Below are 13,386 nucleotides of genomic sequence, written 5' to 3' on the forward strand. Positions count from 1 at the left end.
CTTCAGAGAAAATCCCAGTTTTCCCCATAAATAAGAAATATTCAGTTGAGAATAACATAAGTATGTTGTAGTAGAGTTGTTTTTTGCCAGGAAACAAAAAATTAGAGAAAATTATAATGAAAATAATCAGATATTTTTATTGGCCAAGCAGTCTCCTATAACAGCAAAATGCATGTGCTCTACTATAACATTTCAAAAACCTCCAAGTAAGAGCCACCGTTATTATTCTCTTGTCTTGCAAGAAAAGGGAAACTATCATTGAAACAGAACGACAGTAAGTTTAAAGCAATAAAAAAATATTAATCATAGAATACTTAAGGATTCTGCTAGAACACATTGCTGTATAACAGTCCTATCTCATGCCTGGAATGGGATGGTTAAGTATTTTAGTGATCATTAATTACAGTTCAAATCAAGAAAGTTTTCAGGATGTACCCATCTCCTGCTTCAAGCCATAAACAAGTGGATAGGAATTAATACACTCCATATCCTTAGCACAGCCTTGTGGCTTTATATTCTGTGTGTCATTATGTGCCATGGCTGACACTTCCTGAAAAACTGAGTATACAGGGGTCTGTCACTGTTCAACCTTACATCAGAAGTGCAGTTTGAAAGAAATTTTCCATGTTGTCACTACTTGCAATGGTTCACATAGGGGACAGTCTTGTAACAAATGAACTGAATTCCTTTTAGATCAAACTTAATTGGAAGTTCACTCTGAAGTTACTGGTGGGAATTCAGTCCCACGGACCAGACTACAGCTAATTCAAAGTGAAATTATCTGAAAATGCTTGTGTGTAATCTCTTGAGTACTAACAGAGCCTGTGCTACCCTGTTACACATGATTTGCTAGTGCAAATGCAGCTTATAAAAACTCATTTAGGCTTTAGGTTTTTACTTTTCCCAAGAGTGATTTCACTGATTTATTGCTGAAGTACTATATAGAGAAATTGGTACCAGGGAAGTGGGCCTGGAATGTGCAGTGTAACCAAGAAAACTATTTCTGGTTTTGTCTCATGGATTTCCAGACATCATGCCTTTATAGTTAACAATCTATGATTGTTAACTATCTTTCCTGTGGTCTTGCCTTGTTGAACCTTGAGTTCATGTAAAGTCGTAGCATTTACAACATCCTTTAGCAAGAAATTCCTGAACTTAACTACATGCTTGTTTCAAACCTGTCACACATTAGGTCTTTTTCCTAATCTTTCATAGCTGTTGTGTTTGAAGGGATGGTAATTAAGATTTCCCAACCCATGGTATCCACACCATTCATGATGTTTAAGAATTCTTTTCTTTCTCTTGAAGACATGAAAAAAAAAAAAGACAGTTTCATAGTTGTTAGCTCTTTGTTAGCTGAGATCATCAGAGAAATCAGGATTATTTTTTCTTTCTATAATATGACATAAAAATGCTCTGACCATTTGGTCCAGCATCCATTTCATAACTATGTACAGTAATAGAAGCTTAAGGATGAATGAAACGGAATCTTTTTCGAATATGCTTCCCCTTATCAGTGGCTGAGGGGTTGTCTGAGACTGAGAGCACATTTTAGACCATAATGCTAAACAACCACTATTTCTTTAACCTTCTGTGGTGTCCAGAGTGGGGTGTCTTCCACACAGATGCAGTGTGTGTCTACAGTGTCTCTGTAACTGTCCTTAAAGGCCTGTGGATTGATGCAGGGCTGAATGTAAAGTTAAGACTGAAATTTCTAGTGCTTGGAAGGCCATTCTAGTTCTTTGTTATTTTAGCAGAGATCACCATCCAAGTGCTTCTGTTGCAGTCTGTATTTGAGTTGTAATAATACCTATCTCTCCTTCAGTTATGCTGCATTAGGGTATCTCTAAGAGTACTAAAAAGAGAAAATCTTTTGTAGGAAAACACTTGCAAAAAAATTACTAGTAGCCCTAACACTGGTGTGAAAATAGTCTTTAATAATCAATACTTCTGTGCGTATAAATTGAACATATCAGAACTAGTAATCCCTATGTTCTGTCTTTGGTGCACAGGTGTCTATGTTAGTTTGTACTTTAATCCAGACTATTCAGACAGGTTGGATTACCAACACAAGTTGGTTTTGTGGCCATTCAGGCACTCTTTTCCTACAAGTATATTTTTTCTGGTGTGCACAACTGTTTATTTCTACAGGAGCAGCTCACAAAGTGGGGTTTCATGTGTTGTGGAGGGACTGGTCACTGGAGAATCAGTGGTACACTGTTAGCCTGATGTTCTCAGAAAGGTGAAATTCATTTTCTATCTCAGAATTTCTAATTTGGTGCAGAAGACATCCTTGGATGATGGAAGACATCTGAAATTCAGTGCTTCTAATTCAGAGGAGGCAGAAAATATGATTTCTAGTGAAATATGGAGGGTTCCTATGTTTCAGTCCAATAGTCCCTGCCAAATCTCCCTGTGACTTACAGTGCATGGTTTTTTTTTATCCATTTTATCAGTTACTTTATTTGCAAAGCTAGCTTTCAAATAAATGCCATCTCACCTGAAACTTCTGTCTGTAGAAAGAATTAGCTCACATTTGTAAAGCAACTTGAGGAAGGAAAGTGGTGGTTTATTGCTACTTATCATTAATATGTTTTTATTGCTGTATAATTTTCTCTAATGACTTCCTAAAAGCCAAATGACTTACTAAATAAATGAAAAATGATCCATCCAGAACCAGACAAGCTGCTCAGTCCATATGTTTAAAATGCACAGCTGATGGGCTGTGGAATTAATGTACTGAATTTAGACTTTTATTTTTGGAGATTTTGGGAGAGAAGAGTTTCCCATTGATGTTACAAGGCAGAAAACACCAAAACGCTTTGTGCCCATGAGGGACTGAAATAATTATTTTTTATTTTAATGCACTTTGGAACAGGGAGGAGTGAGATTTGTTAGAAAGATTGTGGAGCACTAGAGTAAGTAAATGAGGAAAGAGTGTTTTGTCCGGTGTCAGACCTCTGCTCCAGCACTTGTATCACAGTTACTGCTCTTATGCTCACACTGAATGGCAGACAAGATGTGCCCAACCAGAAGTGTCTGGCCAGCTTGTCTTTGTTAAGCCACTTCACTACACTCCATTGCTAAACCTGAATATGCCAAATCATTATGAGAAATCTACTCTTTGAATTTCTCTAAATGTAAACCCTGAGGCATGAGGGGAAGGATTGAAGCAAAGCCCCAAAAGTCTAGTCAGAGGTGACACAAGCCTTTTCAGGAGTTGGCCTTGGTGATGAGGTCCATGTGGCAAACTGGTTTGAGTACTTGCTGGGGACACCTGTAGGTGAAGCTGCAAGATGCACTTCTGCATTCTGGGCAGGCAGGTAGAGCCTCCTCCTTGTCTGAGTATCAATTGAATTGTCCTCAGCCACCCTGTACAGACAGATTGTGGCTTAACCCCTCACTTCAGAAGACCAGGCAAGGCATCTCTGCATTTTTTTTTTTTTTTTGGTTGTTTATTTAACTCTCCTTCTTGGTGTGCTTGACCTTTTCATTTCACTGAGCACTAAAAGGCTCATTTGTCCTGCAGGGGAAGAAGGACTTCAATAACAGAAGCAGTGAGGCAATGACCTGTTACACGTTATTAAATCAGTTTATAATTTTTTTTTTTGCATTGGGTCTTGGGCATTTTCCAGCATGTAGAAGATTTAGGTATTACTCAGCTTGTTGAAAAGAAAATTGGCTCACAGATTCATCACTTGGTAGAGAGATGGAATTGGAAAGTTCTGGGTTGTGATGGGCTACTTACAGAGATAGAGAGAGGATTGATGGAAGGCCATGAATAAAGGATCCAACCAACTGCAAATCTGAACTCTAAGCAGTAAAGACAACTGACAAACTTTTCACTGAAATTGTGGACTTTCCATCTCTCCAGCCATCAGCCCAAATCAATTTTTTCCTTGACTAAAATAACCTTTAACTCAGCTCAAAATTACAGACTGTAACTTATTGTTTGTTGCATGTGTTGCATGCAGGAGGATATATATGACCCAATTGTCTTTTCCAGCCTTAAAATTTACAGAGAAATTCTATTGCATTCTATAGAAAGAAGCTCCTCTCTAGGAGAATAAAAATGCAGTTTCTGGGTGGGGTGGGCTTTTCTTGCTTCAAAAATGCAAAGAAATAATTTATTTTAATTGTGAGATCTGAATCAAGCCATAATGTTTTGGGGTTTTTTTTGGAACTTACTGGAAAGATTTTAATCTGAGTCAGTTCAATAAAATTATAAATTTAATTACTTCATTTCCCTGACAGAACATTCCCAGAGAGACATTGTAGTTAATTTTGTTCTGTCATAAAAAAAAGGTAATTCTATTCTGTAGTAAAAAAGGAAAATTCAAATTCTTGTTTATATTTAGAACTAACAAGACTGCAATGACAGAACACTTTGTTCAACAGAAAATCTGAAACTTTCAAGTCTGTAGAAATCCATGAAAAATTAAAATAGAGATTTCTTCTCTATTTCTTCCTCTACTTTTAACTACAAAGAAAAGTGAAAAATTTTGCAGAAATCCTTTTAAAAGAATTTTGTGAATATATCCCAGTGGAGGAACCTTCTCTGTTACCTCCTCTAATTGTTTTATCCCCCAAAAATCTGCTTGCCTAGCACACTCACCTGGCTAGAGTTAGAGATATATATTTTCTTATAGTCAAGAGGAATTTAATGCTTTTTTCCCCCTGGTTATTCTAGGGCTTTCAGCAGAAATTCTCCTTCCATAGTAAAGAGATTGTGGCCATCAGTTGTTCCTGGTGCAAGCTGGCGGTAAGTGGAAAATACTTCAGGAGACTGGGTTTGAGTGATTGTGGGGGTTTTTTTGTTTGTTGGTTTGGCGGTTTTGTTTGTCTTGGTTTGTTTTTGTTTGTGTCTTTTTATTTTAATTTTTTTCCTAAGAAGACATGGCTTAGGAAGATAATCTTTAGTTACATGTCCTAAATCTCCATACGTTGAAGGACTTGAAGATGATGGAGTTGGGAATATTGCTCCAGTTTTTGTACCATCACCCTCTTCTTCTCGAGGCTTCCCTTTGTCTGTCTTGACTCCACTTTTTCCCTCTCTTCCAGTTTCATAACAAAGTCACCTGTTTCATGCTACATCACATTGAGGAGCCGTGTTCCCTGGGGGCTCATGCTGCTGTCATTGTGCCTCCCACCTGGATCATTAAGGTGAAGAAACCTCAGGTAACTGCATGCTGATGTCTGTTTCTGAAGCTGTCTGGCTGTGCAGGGCCTGTCTGGCTGTGCAGGGCCAGCCTGGCTTCTCTGCTTGGTCCCCCTTCACCAAGGCATGCTTGTTCAACCCTGCCTCTCTCCCTGAAACCCAGCATACATCCATGGTGGTTATGAACCTGTATCCTCCTTCCTCTCCATCAAGTCCTTCAGTGAATTTTCCTCTTTGGGATGATTAGCAACAAACATGACTTGTTCTGAGCTGATTCAGCTCAGAGTTGTTCCTGTAACTGTGAGCTCAGCAAGCATACTGCAAGACATCCCCTGTGTGGTAGGCAGTCAAGCATGTTTCATTAAATAGAGCTGAGAAAATTCAGGAAAAAACTTCACAAACATCCACTTGAACTGCAGTAAGAATTGACTGTGTCTGGACTGGCATCCCTCTGAATTTGCCTTTAATGGACATGTAAAGAATCAGGTCTTGCTTGCACATTCAGCAGTAAACAAACCCACACACTCGTTGCTGCACATAACAGGCGTTGGACTTCAAAGCTTATGTGATGGATGTGGTAGGTCTTGGAGAGGGTAATTCACTGCTGAACACAACAGGGGAAAAAAGATATCCAAAAGACAGCTGGCCAGAAATTAAAAGGGGGCTCACATCATGCAAGAATAATTTTTTCTTTGAAAGTCTGTTTTTACTCCAAGTTGAGCTAAAAGAAACAAATGCTAAACATATCAGGGAGTCAGAAATGCTGGTTAAATTTTTTATTTCAGAATAATATTCTTTATTTCAGTCCATCCTTAGGAAGTGACCAGGGCTTTTTGACTCTGCCTTCTGGCTGTCAAGAAGAAGCTAAGAAGTTCAGGCTGTAGCCAAGGCATTAAGACAAAAGTGGTCCATGAAACCAGAAAAAGGCCTAAATTGTGACACTGCCTTTAGTTCCAGTTTAGGGATGTGACAGATTTGAGCATGAGTAGGAAGCTGGTTGTTAAGGACAAAGGGCAGAGGAAATACATGGATCCAGTTACCAAAAAATCAGCCGAAGGGGCCTCTTTCTCCTTTAGGTCAAGAGAGATCATTGCAATATTTCTAGCCACCTCCACTCTGAGAAAAAATGCTTTTTTGCCATTTGTAGATTTTCCCCACACTCTTCTTTCTCAGTCTCCTCTAGAGAAATACTTTTTTTTCTTTTGTTGAGGAATGTTTGAGTCCTTGGCAGAGACTTAATATCCTTGGCTAATTTTCAGCACCTGTGTGGTATTTGACAGATGTATCCATGCTTGACCTTACTAAAAGAAGCTTTTCTTCAATTCTTTTAATTTTTATTTTGCTTACTTTTTAGTAAAAAAGGAAAATAAAAAAAATCAAACAAAAAAACCCCAATAAATTCTGACATGTAATTTTCTTTTGATTTGGCTTTTGCCCAAAGCAGGGTATATCTTCCTTAAAATATTTTTTGAGAATTTGCTTTCTTGTCCATTTTTTTTAAACTTGAAATTAAAATAAAAAATTTAATCTAGGTAATTATAACTTATAGAAAAAAAAGTTTTAAATAAAGGCTTAAAACGTTAAGCCAAAAGAAAGTAGCTGTTAGGTTTGTGTGCCTGAGTCACGAGCACAAAGAAAGTACCTGATTATTAACTTGCATTCACATCTCTAATCCTTGAAATTCATGGTCAGTAGCATGCAAAACCTTATCTTGAGTAGCTGGAGCATCGAATAGATCAAAATTGTATTTAACACAGACAATGGGTGCATGTCTGGGAGGCTTCCTAATAGCACCCATTGGAGTTATGGGAAATGCATCCTTATTACTTTAGAAAATAGTGATGTATCTTTTGGATGTGTTTTCCGATTTTTTTGGCAGAAGTCTTGTTTTCTTATTAATTGTTTACTTAGTAAATATTTTTCCTCTCCTGCTGTTTCTGGCCAGCTCTATTTCTATGTATTATGACCCTCTTCACCCTATAGAAATGTTTGGTAAACATTTTGAAATATTCACATCACTTGATCCAGAGAGTACAGACACAATATTTACAAATTGTTGTAATTTCACATTAAAAAAAAAAAAAAGAATGTGTAACCAAGAATGTGTTTTTCACATATTTCACAGTCAGAATAAATATGGCTAGAAGCTTTTTGGGTATAAAATATTTCCTCAGCTCTAATTAACTACTTACATTGGTCACAGACAACTCCTGAACTGAATTCCCCGCTCATATAAAATTGATTTTAGTGGTGCCTGCATCCTGTTTGTTTGTGGTTTCCTTGAAGTAAATAAGATGGCATTTTGTATCAAAACCTTGCCCTGTTTTAAAATTTTGTATTTTTTGACTTCCACAAAAATGGTTTTCCGTGCTTAATTTGTACAACATGGGTCACCACCTTTCAAATATTAGTCTTGCACAAAGACCACACTCTGTGTCTTGCTACCAACAATGTTGGGCTAGTGAAGCATCATGGTGTAATTGGTTAAAAACAAATTTATGCTGACATCTATGGTCTAAATGGGGAGCTTTTGCTTCTTATAAGCAACTGATTTAAAGATGAAGAATATTCAGAATGGTTCAAACAGTTTTGGAATTGGTGGTAGCCCTGTGTGTAGTGACCGCCTTACATGAATGGAAAACTCCAATACCTCTTCCATGTTATCTGTAATGTAAGCCAATTCTGTAACTTTTCTACTGATTTACAGTATTTCTGTATTGTTAGCAGTGCTTTGATACCAGCTCTCTTTTTCTGGGGCTCAAAACAATTCCATCTCCTAGTCTGTGAAGCAGGTCACCCTTGTTGACTGGTGGTATTTTATTATAGGTGATGTTTGGTAGCCAAAGTGGTGTTAGCTCTGGCACTGGACTTTGCTATATGCTTGTGTTGTGGGAGAAAAGTAGATGATAAGGAGGATCTGACTGGTGGATTTACTGATTTAGTCTGTCTTCTGCTTGGGAAGACAAAGGCAGTAACTGTAAAATTCCAAGGTTTTTCTGTTCAAGGTGAGTAAATTGGTGGTTTCTTCTCCTCCTTTGAGGACTAGTGAACTAGTTCTAGTGAACACTTACATTTCTGTGTTTATTTCTATATTTCCTCAATTGCTGAGTGCAGCTGACTTGTCTGACAGTTGTTTGTGAACTACCAGAAGATGGTCAAGATTGACCTTCCCAGAGACTATTCATTATTAAAGTAATTTGAAAATCAGTGTGCTAAAAGCCTTTGAAAACTGAGGATGAAATGTTGTAAGGGAAAATGTTGAAAAGTTTCATTGGGTTTATCTGAGGTAGGCCATGGCCTTCACACCATCCAAAACCGTACAAGACTCCCAATTACTCTGTTCATCTACCTAAGCTTTCTGAGAGCTATACTGGCCATTCAATAATATGAAAAATCTCTTTTTGAAGATGGACAAACTGACATCCACAAAGGAGAGGTTTCCTCTCTAGAGGGAAGTTAGGATTTACTTATTGTGCCCATATAAAGGTATGCTTTGCTATCAGGTACCTTGCTAAATAACATTGTTTGTTTACAAAACACTCATTACCTTGTTCTGTGAACAAGATCTTATGTATCCATTTCTTCACTTCAGTGTGCAAAGACTGCTGATTCTCTTTGGCTGTTACTCTGCTGCATGTTTGCAAAAAACTCCTGTGTATGTCTAAGCAGCTTTTTGCAGTTCATCTGCTATGGACACGAGGTTGCAATTACTGCAGCAAAGCTTTAGGTTCTGTTGACACTATAGGTGTAGGCATGTTTGAAAAAATTAAAAAAAAAATAGGTGAAATAACATTGTAGAGATGCAGCATTTAGTGCCTTTTTAGTATGGAAATTAAAATGGTTATAACCATGAATGGAGGCTTAGCCTTAAACTGTTTCTTTAATATAGTTGAATGCCTTTTCCCACTCCACTGTGGGAATATAATCCCCATTATAGTGGGGTTTAATGACAACTACATTTAATCATTGTTTAAATAATTCTTTTATAATTATTCAGGGTTTTACTGAGCCATCTTGACCCTTGACATGCGTGTGAGCTTTCAGAACATTGGTAACAAGAGTGTGGATAGACTAGATCTCCTCTCTGACCTGTGTTTTGCCCAAAATGAGGGAGAATCCTTCAGAGAATTCCTGAGGAACTGGGCTAAGGCCCCCATGGGAGGGGAGGAGGGAGCTGTGAATGTAATGCCCCCATAACTTTCTGTTGACATCGAGACTTTTGCCTGCAGGCAGTGTGACTACTGAGGTAGGGCAGCACAAGACCATGCAGATGGGATTGCTGATGCACTTGGTATTCGGTGCAGTCTTTATGGTTTGTCATGCTTTCAAGATCACTTTGTATCAGCATGGGGAAGACTATGAACTTATGAACACTTCTTTAGGTGGTTTCTCAAAATATGGTCTAAAAGGGCAAATTCCTGTAATTTCTCTACAGAGCTCTCTTCAGTATTTTCAGTAAGCAATAAGGTATGACTATTTCCTTCTTCAGAAATGCTGAGAACTTTGGACCTTGTGCTCTGTGGCAGGCTTCTCTTGGTCCATGTGATACAAGGCAATGCCTTTAGGTATTTCAGTTAGATAGCTGTTAGTTTTTCTTCTCAGGGATGTGGAGACATTAACTTGTGCATCTGGTGTGTCATACCCAAGTCTTGAAGTTTTGGAAGTGGTTGATGAGTATTAAGCAAAACTTAGTAGCTATTCTTGTTGATGTTGGATAGCAAGCAGGATTAAGAATAAACATCACTTTTTACAGATTTGATGATCTCTGCTTTTTTAGTGGTACACATCTGATCAAGGTCAGGACAGAAAAGAACTTTCACATGAGCTGAGTGAATCTTGATTTCCTTCTTATAACTGGAAAAAAAAAATCAATGAACTTCTAATTCCTCATGCTACTTTGTTTCCTGGTGATGGTTAGAAGTTGAAATACTGCAAAAATATTTGGAGTATTTCCCATAAGACAAAATTTCAATTTTGGAAATGGTTAGAATTTCCTGCAGATATAACTTCAATTAGTGAATGAAAATAAATAAAAAAGCATTATAAAACTCCCCTTTTTACTGTTCTTATCACACCAGAACACCTTTTTGCTCTGTGTCACTGAGCAGACTGTCATCTGCCTGGAGAATAGCCTTAACATAAGTTCTATTTTAATAGGTTCTGCAGAAATACAAGCACTTGTACATTTTTTTTCCTATGTAGTTAAGTGGTATTAATTTTTAAAAACACAACAAAAAAATCAGCTGACAAACACCTTCTCTACTTAAATCCTTAAAAATCAGCAATTAAGTTTGTTCCTTAGCAGATGATCGCACAAGTTTCTTGATAGGCTGGAACTGACTCTACAGTGCCAGCATCATATGCCGTGGCCTTCGTTATGTTGAGTCATAATGGTTGCCAGAGCTAAAACTTGTTGTTTTCTTTCCTAAAAAAAAAAAAAAAAGCAAACAAAAAAACATGAAAAATACCTTATTTATCATGTTTTTTTATTACATCTTTATGCAGGTGGTCTCCATACCAGGAGACGAGCCTGATTGGGCAGGAGACTGGAGCCCCGAAGGGGAAACGGGCGTCTCCTACCCCTTTTGGGAGGGTTGGCAGGTACAACATGTGGTGTTATGTGAGTCTATGGGAGCATCTGATCTTTTTTCCCCCCTCACAGCGTGGGAAAGTTTCCAGTTCCAAAGCACCAGTCTGGTCTCCGTGTGTGGCTTTCTCCATAAACGGTGGTGTGGAAGTGTAAAGCATGCAGCGCATGTAATTTAAATCTCGAGCATGTGCCAGATACTCTTATCATTCTCCAAGTGGACATGCATGGAAGAGCTTCGTAAAGGGGCTCTGTCTGGGCCTGTCTTCTAAATTTTGTTTTGCTTTTCATGTATTCTTTTTTCTTTTGATGTAGAACTCCTTAAAGACTTCAACAAGGCGAAAGAAGAGAACGTCCTTTAAAAGAAAAGCCAGCAAAAGAGGAAATGATGTAGGTATTCAAGTGTTTTGGAAATCATGCTCCTTTTGTTTAAATGCCTAAACACGGACTTAAAAGATTTTGGGCTTTTTTTTCCCTTTTTTTTCCCAGAGGTGTTTAATATATTTTCCCCCTGGAAAATTCCATGATATTGAATTTGTTGTTAGAAGAGATAAAATTTGTATGAAAAGTTTTATTTTCTGAGTTGATTTTTTTTAAGAAACAATGTACCATACTGTGTCAGAAGGACCAGCACCCTAAAGAAAGTGTGCTCCCTTGAGATGTAAGAGACTCAGCTCACACCCTTTTTTTCCGCTAAGCAGAACAGGGGTGTGAAACTGGGGTTGTGAAACCCATGGTGAATGCACTGATGCAAGGCTGTGTCCCGGATGTGATTTGTTTTAGGATATCTTCTTCAGGGGATCTCGTATTAAAGTTGGACCACAGAGAGAGAAAGCAGTTTATAGATCTATTGGTTTATTTACCACCTGTCTCTAGAAGACCTTGCTTCCATATCCTCCCTAGTGGATTAATTATATAGACAAGCAGCCTCATGGGAGAGGTGGAGGGAGACTCACCCCTGCATAGCCAGGGCTCTCTGGCTCAAGTCCTTTCTTGCATGGTGGGAGAACTGCAGACCAGAAACTGCAATCTGTGTCTATAAAAGCCCAGGACAGTGCCCTCATTACTGGGCTCTGGGGTGTCCTGGAGGGGCTAGGGAGTAGGGAGGCAAATAGTTTTCTCATTGATGTATCATGTCTGATCTGTGGCATTTGTTCAAAGTAGGAAAGCACCAAGGCCAAGAATTTGAGAGCAGATTATCTGCAAATAAGTACTTATGCAGCTTGTATGTTTGATGGAATTCATGGAATAAGTAACTTCTCATTCTATTTTCCTTTGGAAAAACTGTTTGTATTAGAAATAACTAATAATAATAAAAACTGTCTCTGACACATACCTAGTGTTGTGTAATTAATTGTGGGGAAAAGGGTCAGAAATAATCTCTCAAGAAGTTTGAAATAGTTGTAAGCTACCCTGAAATTATGTTTTCCCCCTCTTATTTTATTCTGTTGTCTCAGCTGGATAAATTGCTCTTACCCCGATTGACATGGCTGTACTATTTCCAGTACCTGAGGTAGTTTTGTCAGAGCTCGGTTGTGTCTTCTGTGTGTGCTATGCCAAAGAATCTTGCATCCCTTGTACTGAATCTGTTTCTTGCTTCTTGCTTCAGGATAACAAAGGCCGGCCTTTTGTGATAAAACCTATCTCCTCTCCACTGATGAAGCCACTGCTGGTTTTTGTCAATCCAAAAAGTGGAGGGAATCAGGTAAGAGGATCAGCTGGGTCTGGATTTAAACAGCAGGGTTCCTGCAAATGCCTCTATTTCTTGGCCAGTCAGATAGAAAGGACTCGACTCTATGCCTGAAGAAGACTGAAGACCTTCCTCAGAAGAGGTCCTTGCTGTGGAATGGCCTTTCTACTTCAGTAGGGTTGGATGACTGGAATGGATATTTGAGTGGTTGTCCTCCTATCTTTGGATTCTTGAAAGGAATCTAAAATGACAGTTTGGAATTTTTCAGAAGATTTCATCTTTTCACAGGGAATTTAGGTTTCCAGTGAAGCTTTTAGACTTTATCCAAAAAGTGGTTTAGCTTTGCTAGGAAAGGCTTGTTGCAACTACTGAATGTGAAATGACATATTCCTACGATATCTAAGAAAAATCATTAATGGTACCACAGAGACCAATTTGCAGTGACCAAAATACAGCAGACTTCTTCCTTATGATTCTTGGAATGAGTACTTACCCAAGTGAATATTTCCCTCGTTCTGTCACTTTTTGAATATCAAAGAATTGGAGTGCCTTTCAATAAACAAGGCCTTTTAATAGCAAAGATTGGTGTAAGATAGAACAGAGGCCTATAGAGCATGGAGGGTAGTATAGGCACTACTCATTTTCTCCTCTGTTAGAGAGGGTATCAAATGAAACTGTTTAGACTGATTCAAAACAAAAGGAAAAAGCTGGTTCTCCTCGCAGTCTATAGTTCAGCGAAAAATTTCGCACAATCTATAGTTCAGTGGAAAACTCCTTACATTAGGACTTGTTGTGGATGCTAAACATTTACACAGGAGGAGATATTTGGAAGTGAAAAACTGTGAAGTCCTGTACCTCCCTCTGGTTCAAGAGTTCTATGAACTACACACAGCTGAGACTGGAAGAATACTTATGGCAAACATCACATTTATTTTCTCTCTTATACCTTTT

General features: G+C 38.2%; 1 protein-coding gene across 4 annotated transcripts in view; it reads left to right on the forward strand.

The window, feature by feature from the left end:
- Positions 1 to 13,386, forward strand: part of DGKI (diacylglycerol kinase iota) — a 209,818-nt gene that overhangs the window by 92,804 nt on the left and 103,628 nt on the right. Inside the window, exons 7-11 of one of the 4 annotated variants that reach the window (XM_036401342.2) lie at positions 4,691 to 4,762; positions 5,062 to 5,178; positions 10,664 to 10,759; positions 11,061 to 11,135; positions 12,355 to 12,450. In XM_036401342.2, coding sequence (XP_036257235.1) covers positions 4,691 to 4,762; positions 5,062 to 5,178; positions 10,664 to 10,759; positions 11,061 to 11,135; positions 12,355 to 12,450 — 456 coding nt within the window. The remainder of the gene's footprint in view (positions 1 to 4,690; positions 4,763 to 5,061; positions 5,179 to 10,663; positions 10,760 to 11,060; positions 11,136 to 12,354; positions 12,451 to 13,386) is intronic. The other 3 variants (XM_036401343.2, XM_036401344.2, XM_036401345.2) reach the window with 3 other exon arrangements.

The sequence above is a fragment of the Molothrus ater genome, chromosome 5 (assembly GCF_012460135.2).
Source record: "Molothrus ater isolate BHLD 08-10-18 breed brown headed cowbird chromosome 5, BPBGC_Mater_1.1, whole genome shotgun sequence".
Classification (NCBI taxonomy): Eukaryota; Metazoa; Chordata; class Aves; order Passeriformes; family Icteridae; genus Molothrus; species Molothrus ater.